Genomic DNA, 19,573 nt, shown 5'->3' with positions numbered 1-19,573 from the left:
AACTGCTCTCTACAGTTTTTTGTCTGATGCAGGACAATGGTGGATTCAGTAGAGTCGGACTGCATTGGGTCAGTTCTTTCTTTGTATTTAGGAAGAACAAGCTGAAGAGAAGGGAACACTGAAGTTTGAGTACTCAGTTTTGATTCACTTCCTTCCATGTTTTTACATACTGCAAAGAAAAGTCCACTTTCTCCCCAGGGGCCAATTTGTGCTTTCAATAATCAAGCATGCAAAATGCATTCATATTGTGATGTTTTGTGTGAAGCCTAAGAAGAAATTAAATCAATCTTTAGCCTAGTGACTTTTCTATTGATAACAACAGTTATTGGACATAAAAAAATAGAGTACATACCACCAAGTTTCCAATCACCATGACCAACATGAAAACAATAAGGCACATGGTTTGGCCTGCAACCTCCATACAGTCCCACATGGTTTCTATCCATTCTCCACAAAGCACTCGGAACACGATCAAGAAGGAGTGGAAAAAATCATTCATGTGCCAGCGAGGGAGTTCACAGTCTTTTGCAATCTTGCACACACATTCCTTGTAGCTTTTACCAAACAGCTGCATACCAACCACAGCAAAAATGAAGACAATGATGGCCAGGACCAAAGTCAGATTTCCCAAAGCACCAACAGAGTTGCCAATAATTTTGATCAGCATATTTAGTGTTGGCCAGGATTTTGCTAATTTGAAAACACGAAGCTGAAAAACAGTAGCCAGGAGACATAATTATTAATATTCAAAATGATTTTGGGAGGGTACCTTTTCCACCATAATTTAGAAAAATAAATATTAGAGGAAGAAAGAACTATGCTGCTTTGTAATGATTTCACTCACTTTGAAGCCTTTTCTTCTAGAAAACACAAGGGCTATTTAAGCCCAGTATCTTTGTAGTATCAAAACAGTATTTAGTTTATTAAAACACACAATAATAAAGAAAACAGAGTAAATGTTTAGAGAAAAAGGAATAGGATTCAAGAGCAAGTATGAACCAAGAAACAATAAATAGGGTGGTCCTTAAATGGAGACGGAACATCAGGAAAACGACTTACGTAAGGAATTGAGCAAGGCCTAGAACTCACCCAAAATAAAACAAAGTAATACTATAGAAAGCACCTAGAAATCTCTATATATTCAATTCCTTCCTGCATCCTAGGAAATGACATTCCATAATCCTGGAGTTGGCTTAGATTCCTTTTTTATTTCCACATAGCCACGCCACTGTTCCCAGGGAAAATTCAAAACAACAAAAGCCTCCAGCGAACTCCTCCTTCACTGCTTATCTCAGTGGGAGATAATGACATGACTAGGGGTAGAGCAGTCCGTAGGCCGAACGTGGGGATGCACCAGAGTTTCCACTACAAGAAGTGCCCATTACCTCTTTAAATACATTTGGTGAAATGTAGGCTAAAGGTCAGTAAGAGGTGATTTCTTGAAATCCGAGAGCAATATTTAGAAACATATTTTAATTTACACTTAAATTAAATAGTGAACATAGTTCTCATGTTATTTCTTACTATTAACATTTTGTGAGGGGCATTTGTACAGTAATGTGGAACTGGACTTAAACAAGTTTATGGAGATATTGATCAATTAATCTCAGCCGTTGTTTTTAAGGTTCATAAACTGAGAATTTTGTTCAGTTTCTTACATTCTGCCAGGTACAGAAGTTAAAATTTCCTTTTCAAGAAGCATATTTCTGTTCTTCTGACATGGTTTTGAGCTACTCTGAATACAGTCTAAGTTCAGAAAATGTAATAGGAATAAATATTATGAACTTTGAAAACTCCCTTTGCTTGAATAATGGCTTTTTCAGATTTCCCTTTATATTATTAGGGGTTATAAGACTTCTTGATGATGTTTTTAATTTTGCAGCACTGTCCACTGAATAGATGCAATTTGTCCGGGGATTATAAGTTTTTTTCAGTCCCTGGAATATGACTACAGTACAGTGGTTCTAGAAACATACCTAGCCCAGATTAGAAAACGTCCATTTAGAATCCTTAAATTCAATTGATCATTGAGAGATAATTGTAAGCTTTACGAAATAATTTTTGAAACAACAGTATTAAGAAAAACACTCAAGAGTTCTCCTACAGTTCATCATGAATGTGCTGATATTGTTTGCATATATAAATGCAGGGAGTTTTTGGTAAAAACTTAATTATATTTCTTGATATATTTACCAATCTGAAGGATCTTAGGACTGACAGTCCTTCCACATTTGCAAGACCCAACTCCATCAAACTCAGGCTGACTATGATGCCATCAAAAATATTCCAGCCTTCTTGGAAATAATAATAAGGATCCATGGCAATTATTTTGAGGATCATCTCTGCAGTGAAGATCCCAGTGAAGACCTATATGCAAACATTAATTTAAATGTTACTTATGATCTTTTGAAATTAAAGCAAGTGTTTAATGCAGATATTTCCTATACATTCCACTGAGTACTATACCACTTTTTTATAGAGAAGCAGAATATTAGTACACCTAGATCAGTATTCAGGGTTGTGGCTGTGGCCTTGTATGGAAATATGTTAAGTATCAAATCCAAGATATTTTGCACAGAAAGCATCTGCTCTACTACTAGGTTATAATTCTTCCCCATAGAAAATACAGACACTGCCTGCTTAAGCCTTGTATGTGTGTCTATACAGTGTATCTTCCATTCCAAGGGAGTTACTATTGTGTAGGGGGAGAAAAACTCAGGTTGCATCCCAATTTAGCAATGAAGCACAGAAGGATGACTCTGGCCTAACCTAACCTTTCTCAAAGGTTTATTGTGAAGTAAAGAGAGAGAGAGACACCTGCAATCCACCTTGAGCTCCTGAAGATATAAGCAGGATGTGTGGAAGTGGGGATAGATAGACCAACAGACAGACAATAGCAGGTATGAGTTCTAGTCCCGCTTTAGGCGTGAAAGCCAGCTGGGTGACTTTCGGCCAGTCACTCTCTTAGCTCACCCACTTCATAGGGTTGTTGTTGTGGGTAAAATAAGAGGTGGGATGTTCTCTGCATTGAGTTATATATAAAAGAGGTGGGTTAAAAATATGATGATGATGATGATGATGATGATGACTCCCTCCCCACAACTTATCTTCATACTTTTAAAAATTTTAATTTCTGCAGAGATGTTAGATGCTGAAATAATTCACTTTCTTGTTAAAAAGGAAGTACTTGGTTTAATACGGTTAGCTTTAAGTTTTATAGGTTAATCATTACACTTCACTGTAACGTCCTTTGACTAGAAAAGAAATTGATTAAAATCAATTGCTAAGCACAAACCTAGGTAATTAAAAATAAGTATATTAATTTCCTACAGGCACAAGCAAAGAAAATGAGTTTAACAGGCTAAGAAGGTAAAACACGCGAAGTTTTAAATTCAAATCAGCAAGGAGCACGTTAAGCATGCAGTCCTAAATCTGGTTAATACAGTACAAAGGCTGTTTTACATGTTACCCTGAACATGCTCATGGCACCTGTGCATATTGCTGAGGTGGTCATATGAACTCCAATGGCTAATGCAGAACAACTCAAAATGAACTACGGTAGAACCATGTTTTTCAAACTTGGCAGCTTTAAGATGTGTGGACTCCAATTCCCAGAATTCCCCAGCCAGCATGTAGCACACATCTTAAAGCTGCCAAGTTCGAAAAAGACTGAACTAGAAGAAGACTCCTCTTCAAGATACTTCTTACGGCATACTGTACTGTACTCTGCTCTCCTAAAATGATCTGAGTGCAGCCCTCACCAAAATTTATGCCCGGTGATGAAATTCTGGGTATTTAAGAATACTGTTGATATTTAAAAGACAAAGGCAGATCTGTTTCTCAGCAGGAGCAGACAGTTTTCCAATGGACGAAAGTCATACACTTTTTTGTGGCGGGTGGTACGGACAAGGGCACGGGGGCAAGGCAGTGACGTTAGGGTATCTCTGAAAGTGAGAGAGGCGGTGTCATGAGTAAGGATGGCGAGCAGGGGGCTCCCACCCAGACTGTCAAGCGCATGCGTAGCACTGAGGAACTGTTCAGCCATTCAAAGAGACACAGATCGGGACCGCCTTAACCTTTGGGGTTTATATGGCTGGGTTTTTCCCACGCTTCCTCAGTTTGTTAGGATTCTTGTTAAGTACTAGTAATAAATATTAGAGACCAGTTCCTTGTCTCAGTGTGTTTCCTGGTAATTAGGACAGGCGGGGTTTAGAGACAATTTTCTTTGCCTTTCAGGATCCTTGGGGCCTAATTTTTTTTTCCTCGATGTGATAAGTCTATGCAAATTTTTCTTACTTTCTGTTTTGTTTTCTGCACTGAAAATAATCAGGAACAAGACTTGTTCAGCAGGTAATTCTATTTGGCTGCTGAATTTGAAAGAAGAAGGTTTAGGCCTTGCCTGCAGTCTGTAAGCTGTAGAGTAACGCTCAGCGCTATAGAGCAGAAACCAGCAAAAAGCAACCCCGTGTCCTCCAGATCATTAAGTTGACTGTGGGAAAATCTATGCCTTTAATTAAAGGCATACTGTACCTTTGCAGTTTTTATCTGTTATGAATAAGGATACCTAAATGGCATTAAGATCTATGTCTTCTACCTAGATTCATCTTCCAGATATTGTTATGTCCTTTTGGAACTATGAATATATGATTTCTGTCTATGGAAGTCTCAGTGGACATATTCAAATCTCTGGTTCAAATTAAAATTAATTAAAATTAAAATAGTGGCATTTGCTAATAAAAAAACAGTATTGTGAGTTTCAGAAGTGAATGAAACAAATCTTGTTATTTCTGACTGTTTTCTCTCCAGTATTAAAGCAGCAATATTATATTGAACAATTTTTAAAGGTCCTTTCAGAAATATGAGATTCTCAAATAAGTTTAAGTTAAGTGGTTGTAATGATTGCCTATCCAAAATCACCATCAGACTCACACAAAAACGTCATGGATATCTGATTTAATAATGAATAGTATGCAGGATCACAAGCAAAGGTGAGAATAGTAAAAGCACACGATTTCACTCAATAAAAGCCTAGGCAGTTCCCAGTCCCTCCCCCCAGAGTCAATACAACTTCATTCCTTGCAGGTGCCCCTAACGGTTCCTACCGGTCTTTGGGAAAATGTCCTTGACCAGACGAGACAACCCAAACACACATTCCTGACTCCTCGCATCAGCCCCTGGTACAGAGAACTGAGGCAGCCCCCTCCCATACAGCAACACGTGTCAGCACCAGCATGGCATGGGAACACGTTACGATGTTTGCAGGAACATCGGAACAGGAACCATGACAGTGGTTCTGAGATTATACTGTGGTTCAGAAAGTTTCCAGCGTTAGAATTTTACACTGAACAAAGATGGTACTACTAAATCAGCTTATAGAACTGTATATAGGATAAACCTAAATATTGCTTAAAGTGATCTCTATTAAGAAGCTTAGCTATATTTAAGATTGCATAATATTGTCAAGCAACATTACTAATCACACTGAGTGTAATAGTGGACTTCATCTACTTAAGAGCTTTGTGTAGTCATTTCCCACTGGTCTTCTTTACAAAGGAAAACTGCCAATGGAATTTCATTACACTGACAATTTCACGACAATTTCAAGTAGTAATCTTGCCCCTTGAGGAGCATGACACTCTTTTGCTTAAGATTGTTCTGCACTGCCTATTCAACATCCACTGGCACACTACTACTAATGCATTAATGCACATCCTCAATAGTGTCCTATCAACTATACGGTAACCGCTCCAAACCATTCTCCAAGGTATTTGTCAAAATTTAACTAAACTATTGGAAATTATAAGTCATATCCAATGACTTTGTGAACAGAATTTAATTGCACAACAAATCTTTTTCTCCATTCCTTCCCCTCTAGAAATCTTTCACCCCACCTACAGCAGAGGATGATGCTTAGGTTTCAGTGCAATGAGGATAAGCTAGGATAAGCAAAACTCTGCTCAACCCCCACCCCACCCCTCTGCAATCATTGGATAACATTCTGTATTTTATAAGGCATAATTTAAACTTGAAATATTTTCAAAATGTAATGAAGAACATTGGAAGAAGATGACCATGTTTTTAAAATTGGAGAAAGAAACATCAATAACCTGCACTATGCTGATGATACTGTTGGATAGCTGAAAATATAAAGGATCTGTAAGATCTAGTAATAAAAGTCAAGGAGCATAGTGAAAAAATGCCACAGACTAGCACTTGGTAGAGCAGCCATGAAGGCCTTGGAAAAAATATTCAGATGACGTGATGTGTCTATACCTACAAAAATCAGAATAGTACAAGTATTCTCTGTGACACTCTATGGACCTGAAAGTTGGACTTTGAAGAAGGAGAATAGAGAGAATATTGATGCTTTTGAACTTTGGTGTTGGAGAAGACTCCTGATAATGCCAAGAAAATAAACAAATGGATCATCAAACAAATTAACTCACAGTTCTCCCTCATGGCACAAATGACCAGACTCAAATTATCCTATTTTTGGACACATTATGTGAAAACTAGCTCTCTAGAGAAGGGTCTAATGCTGGGAAATGTGAAAGGAAAGAGGAGAAGAGGAAGACCAGTGGATGGACTCAATTACAGGTGATGAGTGCACTGGTGGAAGATCTGAAAGACCAGGTTATGGACAGGTTGTCATGGAGAAAATCTATCTATGTGGTTGCTAAGAGTCGACACTGACATGATAGCACATAACTCAATTAATTAAAACAAAATGAAGAGCATATTTTTCAGATCCAATTTAAGAAGGCAGCTATTTTATTTTCCATATGATAGTTTCTTTTTCCCATGAACATCAAGAGCATAGCAAGAAAAGTCTTCCTTTCAACAAATGAAACCAGCAGTTCTGAAACAGGGTCCATACAGTTGTGGTGCTATAATATAAAGTATGCTTGGTAGAAGAGTCTAATGAGCTTCATATCTAATTAATTAATTTTGGATGCCATGAAATTTTCCTGCTTCCTTAAGTTTAAGATTTTAAAATTAATTGAACATCTCAATATTCAACTGATGTTTTCTGCATTGGCTTCAGTCCTTATCTTTAATAGTTTAAAATGCTTACAAATTATATTGCACGTTGCCTTAACAATTCCTATAGAAAGATGTTTGAGACACATATGAGGTACAGATATTTTAAATCTTTGTCAAATACATACCAGGTTTCCCACTGAAAGTACTTGGTAGAAATCAGAAGTCATTGGATAATGTTCCATGGCCATAAACAGTGTATTCAAAACAATGCAAATAGTAATAGCAAGATCAACAAATGGATCCATCACTATCAAATTCACAATGTGCTTTACTTTTAACCAAGGGCTCCAGCAATCCCAGATCAAGAAAACATTTGCAAATCTATACCAGCATGGTGGACACTTCTGCCTGGATTCTTCAAGTTCTGGAAGTTGAGAAAAGATATGCATTAGCTTTTTTTAAAAAAATTAATATATTCAAGCTTCTGCAGTATTCTGGAGAACTACATGTAAAATGAAGAATGCACGAGAACTTTCCTTATGTATATGTGTATTACTATTGCTTACTAATTTATTTACACAGCTGATAGAAACATATATTCTTATAACTAAACATACTTTTCATAGAGACTGATAGTCTTCAGAATTAATTCTGACATAGGACATTTAAACTGAAGCAGGTAGACTATCATAGACTTAGCACTGCCAATTGCTCCTACCTATTGCCCGAGCTACAGTTTAAGTTTTCTACACCATAAGAATTTGATGCAGTTAAACCAGAGTTAGCAGGGAATGAAGGAAGAATTTAATTCTTCAGTGGAAAGTGGGAAAACCAGCACCCGTAGCTCATGGATTGCCCTTCATTGCTTTATCTGGCCTACTTGTTTCAATTAATTAATTTATTAAATTTACATGGCTGTCCATCTTGTGACACACAACTCTGTGTGTCTAAGAACAGTAATAAAAACACAACAATAAAAACAATACCACAAATATGCAAATATGTTATATTTCTTCAGTTCATAGTCATAGAATATTTTGAATTGTTATATTAATATGCTATTTTTAAAATAATCAGTTGATTCTATGTAGCTGACCTTTGAGTATTCAGGATGACCTTTGCATTAATCCTATCTAAAGGTAGTACTGTGTTTCCCTAGTCACTAATACCTGATAGTCTGAAGCCCTGGCATTTTGACCCAGTCTATCAGTCACTACTGAACAAAGTTTTCCACCACGTTATGGCACAGAGTGCTGGAAGCCAGCAACTCTTCCCAATCCTCTACATTCCACCTGTTCTGCTACCATCCTTCCCACCTCATGGATGGGATACAAGAAGAAAAAAAAGTACTGGAATCCTGGAACTATCATATATATACCTAAGATTTCAGCAGTAAAACTGCTTCTGTTTGAGAGAATGAAATCAGAGTGATATTGCTTTATGCTAAGACAACAACTTCACATCCTACCATACCTTCCATGGTATTTGTAAGGATGCTGGCTATACTCATGGCTCTCTGCCTTGCTGCAGATTCTTCCATCAGTTCCATAGAAATCTGATAAGAGCTTAATCTTCTTTTTCTTATTTCAGTTTCAGTTGTTGTACCCTGAAAATACAATTATTTTCATTTTAATTTATTGCAGGAGTGAGAGACAGATTGAATGTTGGACTGTTCTTGGTACTTACGTAACTTAAAAAAAACCTTTCCAGATCCTATCTGCGTGTGCCAGTTATTACTGTTAGAACTATCCTTTATTACGTGATAATGGAAGTGAGATGTTTCCTCATAGTTGTTTTAAGACTTTCTTTTTACAGTGTTGCACAAAATAGTTTCAACCGACTAGGTAATCTTTCAGTTTAAAGCTTTAGTGTAAATCTCTTCACTATAATCTAAAAATAAGTCACAAAGTAATTAAACTTTTGTGATAGTATGTTGCAGGTTTTAAAAAAAAACATGCAAGAACGCATCGTCACACCTATCTCTTGTGCAAGGGAAATCAGAAAAATCAGATGAAGTGTACTTGCACAAGCAGAGCTCCTGCTCACACAAGATAATTTAATTCTTATCAATTCCCCATCCCTCCGCCCCTATTTCTTGAAATTCCCAACTTTTGGAGAAGATTTTTAGCTGATTAAGGGTCTGAAGAAGGAAGAAGGAATGGAGGAATCTGACACACCCTCATGCAATGTTCACCCAAGTAAGATGATGAAGAAGGGAGGCACAGTCCATAAATATCACAGTAAAGAAGTACTTCAGACAAGGTCAAATACAACAAAGATAGTTTAATCACCTCTGGCAAAAATTGTCCAGTAGGTGAAGGGAGTGCTGGAGGTCCTCCCATTAAGGAAACGACACCATTGCAATCCACTGTGCTGTGCATCTTCCCATTTGCTGGAAGCACCGGCACCATCTTTGATGACAGGCTCGTTTGACTGGTATTACTGTTGCGACGCTCACTGGTTTGTCTGTTTGGAACAAAGAGAGAATCTCTCCTGCTCTCATTGTCTTCAAGAGTACTATGTTCATCATCAGCAAAGTCATTCTCTGACCCAACATCCTTTGCTCTCCCTCGGAAGCTGAAAATACTTGTTCTGCTGTTGCGCCGTGGGGAAAACAGGGAGCCGCGAAAGCTCAGCAAAGACTGCAGGGGAGGCAAAACAGAACAAAACCAAACCAAAAACAGTTACTGTTTGGAGTTATTTGTGCCTTTCAAAAGGGACATTGCCTTACTGCTTCAGTTATTCAAGGAAGGCTGCTTTTGTCCAGGTACACTAGCTTAACTGCTTAAAATTGTGAGAGATAAACTAGTAACTCATACATGTTTCATAAATTATTTGCAAAGTTGCATTATCTAGAGCTTATTAGGAGTATAACTTCTGGGTTTGTGTTATAACCTTCTCTGGCCTAAGCAGGAAGTATAATTCAGTGAAAGAGCACATGTCTCGCCTGCAGAAGATCCCAGATAACTTGGCATCTCTATCCAAATATTTAAGGAATTGGTCATAGGATAGACCTTTGCATGAGGCTGAAGTACCAGCCTCAGACAGCATATGATGCCTGTAATAAAGGGCAAATAGTTTTGACTTGGATCCTATCTGTGTTCCTTCTTACATACCCCTCCTCCTGTTTTCATAAGCCACAAGAAGTCTTAAACCTTAAAACTAACTAATTCATTGGATCTTAAGCTTTCCTGGATTCCAATTCATTTCATCAAATGAATAGCTTCCCTGCCAGGAACTGCCAGGAAAGGAAATAGGTTATAAATCGATTACATAAATGCCATTATTGTACAACCTCCTAATTTCATCTCTGATGCACATTCTTACAAATCAGGATGACTAGCTCTTCTCTGGCCCGTTCTACAAGACAACATGAGAACATCATACATTCTTCCATTCATCCTCTATCATCCTTGAATGGACACTACTGGATATTTTCCAAAGGCAAAAAAACCACATTAACTAGCCAGCTGTTGCATACAATTATGGGGGAAACTCAGTGGCTAGATCTATTTAACTAGACTACAGCAATAAATCCACCATTTATTAATCACGCTGATTCATCAATTAATGCTTTCAGCAGCCACAGGAGACTGAAGTGGTGATTTTGCCATTGAGAGCAGGAAAAAATCAATGTTTGCTGCTTGTCCTTTTATTTAATTGCACTGCAAGAAATCCTTAATGGAAACTTTTGCTCCCTCCCTGCATATTTCATCAGTAGCATTTATGAATAAATAAAGTCATCACCAATGTCAGAAGAAAACGCATACACACAAACAATTCATACGTTATTGTTCCTTTCAATTTCTTTTCATTACTTTATGTTCATGATGATCACTACAGTTATACCAAACATTTACCTCTTGGTTCAAAATATTTTGTTTAAATGTGATTTTAAGATCATAGACTAACAATTTTATTTAGACATCAGGTCAATATTAGTACTCATATTAAACTGTAAGTATTCTTTCAAGGGAAAAATAGGATATAAATTGCCCAAGGAAGCAAACAAAAAGCAACTTTTTTCAGATAAATTTTATCAGTCAATCATCTCCTAGAGTTTAGAGAGTCCACTGCAATGTCCAATACACTTAACACAAAGTATTCCTCAAAATAAGGGAGAGAAACAGGGCTGTATATTGGCTGTCTTTGTGTGCAATGTTTATTTAAATTCTGTAATCCAGGCACTTGAAAACCCAAATTTCTACCCTTCTCATCCGGCCAACAGACCAATTCCTGCGTTACTTTATGCAGATGATACTGCTGTTCTTTTTTTCTTGGTAGTGGGATTGAGAAAGCATCACAGTCCTTCACAATGAGGAAGAAAGACTTAACATAAATTACACAAAACCTAAAGTTATAGCATTCTAAAAAAAAGGACTAAACACCAAGGCAGACTGGAGGCCACAATGTAGAGCAAACGAGACACTACAAATACCTGGGCGTAGTCTTTCAGGACACGCAAGGTCATGAGAAGCCCAAATCCCCCAGGGGCCATAATCCAATCTTTTTTTTTTTTTTTAATCAGATAGGAGGCCAAGTTACACCCATGCCCTCTGGGATATTTCAAGGAGAAAAAATTGCACATCTTTTATGTGGTTTGCAGGCCTATGCCGATAAAGTTTTCTGTGGTTTGGAAAAATACAACCTAACTTTCTGAGGACAAATCTTGTGATTCCTTGTTGTGTCCCAAATGCTGCTTTACACACCAAAGCCAGCCTTATTTCCCTAGAAACCCTGTTTTGGCAAAAGAGACTTATATATATATTGGCTAAAGCTGTAAGAAAGGCGAGAAAGTTTTCCCCATCCCAAACTGATATAATCAACATCATTCCAGGTAGATAAACTCTCTCTCTTAAAACAAAACTATCCAGGTATCTATGGGATATCTAAAGGCCAAAGAAGGCCAAAGAAATAATAAAGCAGTGCATTTTGGGTACTGATAAAATTATTTTAGCAGAACAGCCCAAGCTGTATTATTCTCTTTGCCCTGGCTTCTTCCCTTTCTATGACCTCCCTGGGAGGTGCTGCCATGCATTTTTATGCAAGGCGGATTCCCCATATTTGGAATAGTTATGTCCTTGTCTGTCATGGTCTGTTGAGTCAGTGGCACGTGCTTTATCATATTGTTCCTTTTATAAGGATTACTAATAACACCTCTTTTAAGAAACTACGTAGGCAGATCAGACACATTTTAATGCACTCTTCTTTTATCTGATTCAAATGTAGACATCGCTTATAAGGTGGCAAAATCTGTTTCTGGGAACTGTAGTTATTAAGAGACAAATGGCATCGTAGGTGATATAAAGATGGATCCATAAGTTTAAATCCAATTCTGTTGCTGTATTTCAAATTTTAGACCCAGTTTGATGTAGTAGTTAAGACATCAGGCTAGAAACTGGGAGACCATGAATTCTAGTCCTGCCTGAGGCACGAAGCCAGCTGGGTGACCTTGGGCCAGCCCCTCTCTCTCAGCCCTAGGAAGGAGGAGGCAAGGGCAAACCACTTCTGAAAAACCTTGCCAAGAAAACTGCAGAGACTAGTCCAAGCAGTCACCAGGAGTCAAAAACTGACCTGAAGGCACTAAATAAATAACATTTCACATTTCACATTTTTAATGCGTTTTGTTCTTACGTTTGTAATTATTTTTCCTTTTGTTAGTCCAAGATCTATTTCAGTCCAACACTGAAATAAAATAACTCTCTAACCTAGACTTTACCTACTGAATTTCATTTTTACCTGTAATGTACATCTCCCCTTCATTTTTTAAATATAAGTAAACGACTTGTATATTGCTGCTAAGAAAATAGCATGGATGAGTCCATGTAGTCACTTGACTCAAGGGAGACTTTATTGTTTGTTAACTGAGATTAATTTTTGTGAGGCCTTTAGTTTGGAGTCAGTTCTGTTCCCTTGCTGTGAATAGTTTTTAATTTTAACTGTTTCTTCTTTTTACAGGATTTTATTTATTTATTTATTTTATACCCTGCCTTTATTATTTTTATAAATAACTGAAGGTGGCAAACATACCAAATACTCCTTCCTGCTCCTGTTTTCCCCACAACAACAACCCTGTGAGGTGAGTTGGGCTGAGAGAGAGCGACTGGCCCAAGGTCACCCAGCTGGCTTCGTGCCTAAGGCAGGACTAGACCTCACAGTCTAATTGTTTTTAATTACTGTAAGTAGCTTTAGGGTCCTTCTGAACCAAAGACTGAGAAAGGAAAAAACAGATGGCATCAAATGCATCAAAGGAAGATACATCAATAGTGGAGCCAGAGATCAACAGGTCTCTGGTTTCCTGGGACCCCCAGGCCTGGTGGCATAACCAGGTCTTGAGGGACTTCCGAAATGTCAAAAAGGGATATGATATATGATATGATATGATATTATCATTATCATTATATATTATCCCCTCCTATAACCCTATAGTTGCCTGGAATCTGGAAAGACAAGCAACTCCCTGCAATGGAACCTATGTCACCAACAGGAAAGTATGTGACTCCACAATGCAGTTGCCAAATTGACAAGATTCATGTACATGGGAAAACATAAAAAACACACTCAGGGGTATGAATTTTAAAAAGGTGATACCCATTGTGATCCAGAATCAGCAGCCTTTTTACCTTACCCTATCAAAATCAGTGGGAACCACAGCAAACAAACCCAGTCCCTGTTTGCATATCCTGCCCTGGTCACTGATCTTTATGAAAATCTACTTTTCTTCATAAAAAATGGCATTTATCAGGTCCTTGCAGAAGGAAATTCCATCAATCTGGACCTGACACACCACGCTCTGATTTTCAGAACTGAAATATAGATTAGAATCTACCGTATATTTTAAACGAACCCAGTAGCATACCTGGTGAGTTGAAGTTCTCTTTTCATAGGACAAGCGACCTCCCCTTCGGATGCTGTCTTCGGATTCAGATTTAGGAAACTTCTCCACTTCTTCCTTATCTTCTGCCTCTGAGAGCTCCTTCTGCTTTCTTTTTTTCCTTTTGTTCCTTCTGTCTTTGGCACTCTTTGAGCTTAATTTAGATGCCTCTGAAGAACTTTCCAAGAGCTCCCCCAAGCCACCCACGCCGCTGAAATCTCTTGATGCAACTGATGCTGCTGCCACAGCTGCTGTTGTCTGTTGTGTTACAGTATCAGGTAATTGGTATTACTTGGATTACTACATTCATCATTGTTGTAGAGAATTCCATTATTATTCCAAGGGTACACAGTCACAAAGCAATTAAACACTAATGCCAATAATGGATGCTTCTTCTTTGAAATGAAATGAAAAGGTAAAATGGTTTTCTAAAAAGACAGAGGAGTATAGCAGTCCTTAATATTTTTAATAAGCCTGCCATTAAGGGAGTAGGGTTTTACTTAGGACCTGTTTGCTCCAGGACCTGAATTCTGACTGAGGAGCCAAAACTCAGTTGGCTGAGCATCTGCTTTGTGAGATGGGTTTGATCCTTTATCTATCTAGAGAGGTGGAAAAGTCTTCTTGCCTGAAACCCTGGAGAGCTTACTGTCAATAAAGCTGAGTTAGATGGACTAATAGCTCTCTCGGTATAAATTTAGCTTCTTCAGAGAGGCTGCTAACCCACAATCACCTCTTGAAACATCTGCCTAAGTTTTTGTAATACAGCAGCCAATTCCACCAGCTGTTCAAGAATCAGCTGAGGTCAAAGTTTGGAACTCTATTGCTTCTACTGTGTTTTGAAGGCTTCACAGATGCCAGGGTAAACTATTCTCACCTATTTTTGCAATTTCTTGAATGCAAGCATTGTCTTCATATAGTGGGAACTGTTTTCCACACATCTGACAGCACAAGGTGAGAAGAACCAACGTATACATGAATATGAGCCTCAGTCATGACAGGGATCCCAATCACACATGAAACTGTATCAGCAAAGAGCCCACTGTTATCTTCCACTAGCTATAGGGAGTACAGAGGATACAATTCTGCCCCTATTCCTCACAAGAGCCCTGTTCAACTGCGCAAGTGAACATTTGAGAGCTCCAGACAATGCAGATGATGAAGCTGTACATGTTTGTTGTATTAACCTCCTGCCCACTCCAGCCCAAGGTCTCTCCAGTCTCCGCACATTCAGTCAGGAGGTGAGAAGAAAAGTACTTGCTTCTGCACAAATGCAAGTAGACCTCCACTAGTGATCTAGAAGCTTGGGCTGCAGATCATGTAGAGACCTGAACTCACATTCAAGCACATATGAATTCAGCATTCCTTTAGAGATCCTGGTTGAATGTGTGGAGCTGGAAAAATCAAGGATGGCGTGATTAGGACATGAGGACATGGAAGTGGTACACGGATGTATTCCCATTTTTTACATTGTTCAAAATTATCATGCAAATACCTCAATAGAGCTACTGACTGATCACAAAAATAAGGTTAATTTAAAAAAAATTCTTGTGCTCTAACCAAACCATTTAGTTTTCAGAATAGACTGCCTTGGGCATTAATTAGAATGGTCTTACAAAATCAATTCAACAAGGGATAGGAGGTGCTGTTTCAATCTCAAGTGGGAAGCCATAAAGAGGGCTTCCAGATGGATGGGGTTGTAGATTTGACAATGAAGCAAGATGACCCTCCCCCTGCCTTCCCAAAGCATCATTATCAATAGGTACCAGGTCCCATCTTTCTCCTGCTTCAGGCCTGTGTTGTTCAGCATGCTCCTGATGACACACAGTGGCAGAGGCGTGAGAATGCACAGATGGGGTGTTATGTCACTCCTGTGATAGCCCTATACTCCTGTGTGGAATTCACTGATTCTGCTGGAAGTATTAGATGGCAAATTCCCTGCAGGAAGTCAGAGCTGGGAATGCAGGATGGCAAAGACACTTTTTATTGCTAATTAAAGGATGTACAGATCTAGTCTGCTCAGAAGCTCTTGAAATAAAAGGTCCAGTATAAATAACTCTTATGCCAAAAGAAGAGGAATCATATGAAATCAGTATGGCTCCATCTCTTCCAGGTTCTGGTAGCATGCCAGCCTGATGTGCATCCTATATTTTGTGCATTAACTATTGGACACACTTGGATAAAAATCTGGGAAGATACATTTAACACATCCCTGCATTTCAGCAGTTTCAAAACTACATCTTCTAAAAGCAAGCTACCTGAGCCTCTTCTTGCTGTTTTTTCAGCTGTTCCAGCATCTGCTGGAATTCAGCCTCTTTCTGCTCAGCTTCTTCCATGGTGGCTTGATTCTGCTCTTCATAGGCCATGGCAACAACAGCCAGGATCAAGTTGATCAGGTAGAAAGAGCCCAAGAAAATCACCAGGACGAAGAAGATCATGTATGTTTTGCCAGCAGCTCGTAATGTCTGAGAAGATGAGTTGAAGAAAGAAAAACAAACACAGAAAGGACTCATCCATCTGATTTTTAAAAATCAGTTTCAGTTATTGATAATCACAATCATAAAAGTAGAATGACATGCCAAATAGGCATAAACAACAATTCTTTGTTGAAAAGTTAGATTAATATAAATCAGCAGCAAGGCTGATGCTTTTGTTCCAGTATCATACATACTAATCTTGCCTCATGACTGTTCTCACCAGTTGGTAAAGATTTTCCCAGTAGTCCTGAGTCATCAACCGAAAAAGTGACAAGAAGGCCCAGCTGAAGGTGTCAAAGCTTGTGTAGCCATAGTTGGGGTTTCTACCACCTTTTACACACACATATCCTTCTGGACATTGGCTATGAAAAGGAAATCACATTGAGTATTATAGTTACTTGCATTTTAAAAAATATTTTCAAAGTGACATTTTAATTCTAATCTGAACCATTTATTTTCCTCAGATGTTCCCAATTGTGCAGGAAACGTACAAAACTGGATTCAGCTGCACTTTAGATCTCACTGAGATCAATGAACATGTTAGTCCTAAATAACTAACACTTGGTTGATACTGATAGACCAAGAGGCCTGTTTTGCCAGAAGATGCCATGATTCATCTTCAAGAACAAAGACCCCTCCCCTTGACCTGGATTGCTTCAACTCCCCCTTCTCTTCCCTCTTCTCTTCCTTATTAGATCTTGCAAGTAGCCACTGCAGCTTGAATTTCAGCCTCCAGATATTCTTAGTTAGTTAACTTTTGATGGATGGTTAACAGCTCATTAATGTCAATGACAGCTTTCTTAGTATATATATTATAAAAAGAGATTTTGCATAATACATATTTTGTAAAGCATACAAAGGCACCTGATCCAGTGGCCGAAGTCTCTGAAATTGGACCAGGGGCATTTACTTGATCTGAAAAATACATCAGTTCTTTTTTGTACAAAACTATCTACAATTAGTCTTTACCTGGTGGTAAAAAATATTCAGTATGGCCAAAAGAATAATAAGTATTGTTAGCCTTTACAGTACTAGAATTCCTGGTCATTCTATCTTCTTCCACAACAGACTATCACAGCTATATGCTTAGAGTAACCATGAGACGTTCATGAATAGTAGCAAAGCTAAATACACATGTAATGATCAAACAAAATGCAAATACTTGGTAGCAAACTCTGCCTACTTTAGCACTTTATCTTATTATTTCTAAATGTTTCTTGACAAAACATGTTGTTATAGTAAGGGCATGGCACTATAAACACACACACACACACATATTACTGTATATATATGATTTTTCATCCCGCCTTTATTATTTTTATAAATAACTCAAGGCGGTGAACATACCTAATAGTCCTTCTTCCTCCTCTTTTCCCCACAACAGCAGCCCTGTGAGGTGAATTGGGCTGAGAGAGACTGACTGGCCCAAGGGCACCCAGCCGGCTTTCTTGCCTAAGGTGGGACTAGAACTCTCAGTCTCCTGGTTTCTAGCCTGGAGCCTTAACCACTAGACCAAACTATACAATAGGTAGAAATAAATTCAAAAAGTGATTGCTTTTGATGCTTTTTCTTGCTTATTGTTGTTGATTGAAATAAGCTATAATATTGTTTATTATTGATATCACCCCATACCTTTTCCTTTGTCATTCTAAATATAGTATGTATCATGTGTATCTCTAAAATGACATATGCAAACATAGGTTTTCTTTGGTTTTGTTTGGCATGGACAGAAAGTTGTGAAAGCATTTTTGCATGGGCAGAGATTGTCCCAGCCATGATCAAAAGTATCAGTTAATTAACAAATGAAACGAAGTACAAAATCAAAATTCAAACACATATAATTTAAAAACTGTATTCTACATGGGTTGGATTCAGAAAGACCTGATGCAAGTGAAAGGTCACAATGCTGCAGTTCAAGGAAGACCACAATTTCCCCAAATGTCTAGCCTATTCTTGCTGTAGCTCTCTGTTCAACTTGTTTTGGAAAGGCAAAAGAAGAACATGGGAAAGCTCTCTACTTAGTGAGCAAAGTTGCCAGGATCCATTTGACAAAATATAGGATAATAGATAATAAGACAAGGTTATTTTATCCCAAACATAATTTTGCAAGAGATGATATGTCCCCACCCCCCTGAATCAACCAACTATTGTTTGAATTCCTCTGCACTCAAAAATTAGCTTGACAATTATTTAAGAAAGGAAGATACTGGCACACACGTATTTCTGTCTTTGTTTTTTTTTTTTAAAAAGCTCTTGTACCTTATTGCTTTATTCTAGTTGATGCTTTTAATACAAGAATGATGTAAAGAGATCCTTTCGTTTTTCTGCTGTTATTCCGAACATCTCTGCAGCCCAACTGCTTTACAAATTCTTTGGCAATCTTCTTAGAGAAATTTTGAAATGCTCACAATTTTAAAAGTTTTAAAATATATTTCAAAAATTAATTTATTGATTATCCAAGTGCTTCACAAACATTTTGTTTTAAATAATAGATGATAATAGCAACCACTTATATTTGCATAAACCCATTACCAAAGTACATAACTGGGACTGTGATAATTGTGTTCATTCTAATACGCACAATCATCTTTTACACTCAAAGGACTTCTTACTACTCCTGGGAAGCAGAACGGGGAGACACTCAGATCACAGAGTAGCTCCTATGGATCCTGGATCCTGTGAGGTTAAATGTTTTCTAACTTCATTCCAAGAGTATGGAATACAGTGGGTTATTAAATATTCTTACCCAGCATCTGAGCTATTACCACAAAGAAGGGCATCTCTTTGTCCTTCCAGAACATAAAAATGACCTGATTGAGAAAAGAAAAAAACAGTTACTATTTTTTGTTTGCTGATATTAAATACAGATCTATATATAGGTATAAGCCAGAAATATTAAGGCAAAGTATTACAATTAATTATAAATGTGTAACGGGGAGAAAAATAGAAGTTGGCGGCTGTTCCTCAGAATACTGTTGTTTTATTTTTCTATCACTTTTATTATTGTTTTACTGAATTATTCTGTAAGCCTCTTAGAGCCTTGTTTGAATTAAGCAGTATATAAATTATAGCAAATATAATAATAAAATGTCAGTGTGAAGCTTTAGGTATTTTATTTTAAAAACATGTGGATGAGGGCTTCTCTTCCATATGTTTAGATGGTTATTGTTAGAGATATTCTGCTAAGATTCAAATATATAAATTAGCATTGTCATTATGTATAAAGAAATTTTAAATTACA

At 37.7% G+C, this 19,573-nt stretch overlaps 1 protein-coding gene across 25 annotated transcripts in view; it reads right to left on the bottom strand.

Annotated features, from left to right (window-relative positions):
• LOC134507540 (sodium channel protein type 3 subunit alpha) overlaps positions 1-19,573 on the bottom strand; it is a 63,936-nt gene that overhangs the window by 35,770 nt on the left and 8,593 nt on the right. For 5 of the 25 annotated variants that reach the window (XM_063318253.1, XM_063318260.1, XM_063318268.1 and 2 more), the window contains exons 7-15: positions 19,079-19,142; positions 16,553-16,694; positions 16,114-16,320; positions 13,844-14,116; positions 9,276-9,626; positions 8,458-8,590; positions 7,170-7,408; positions 2,194-2,367; positions 353-709 (exon numbers count right to left, since the gene is read on the bottom strand). In XM_063318253.1, coding sequence (XP_063174323.1) covers positions 353-709; positions 2,194-2,367; positions 7,170-7,408; positions 8,458-8,590; positions 9,276-9,626; positions 13,844-14,116; positions 16,114-16,320; positions 16,553-16,694; positions 19,079-19,142 — 1,940 coding nt within the window. Of the gene's footprint in view, positions 1-352; positions 710-2,193; positions 2,368-7,169; positions 7,409-8,457; positions 8,592-8,647; positions 8,666-9,236; positions 9,627-10,844; positions 10,892-13,021; positions 13,031-13,762; positions 13,778-13,831; positions 14,117-16,106; positions 16,321-16,552; positions 16,695-19,078; positions 19,143-19,573 lie in introns of all 25 variants that reach the window. The other 20 variants (XM_063318273.1, XM_063318277.1, XM_063318274.1 and 17 more) reach the window with 14 other exon arrangements.

Source organism: Candoia aspera, chromosome 1, assembly GCF_035149785.1.
Source record: "Candoia aspera isolate rCanAsp1 chromosome 1, rCanAsp1.hap2, whole genome shotgun sequence".
In the NCBI taxonomy this organism is placed as follows: Eukaryota; Metazoa; Chordata; class Lepidosauria; order Squamata; family Boidae; genus Candoia; species Candoia aspera.
This window is presented reverse-complemented; position numbering and strand designations above follow the sequence as displayed.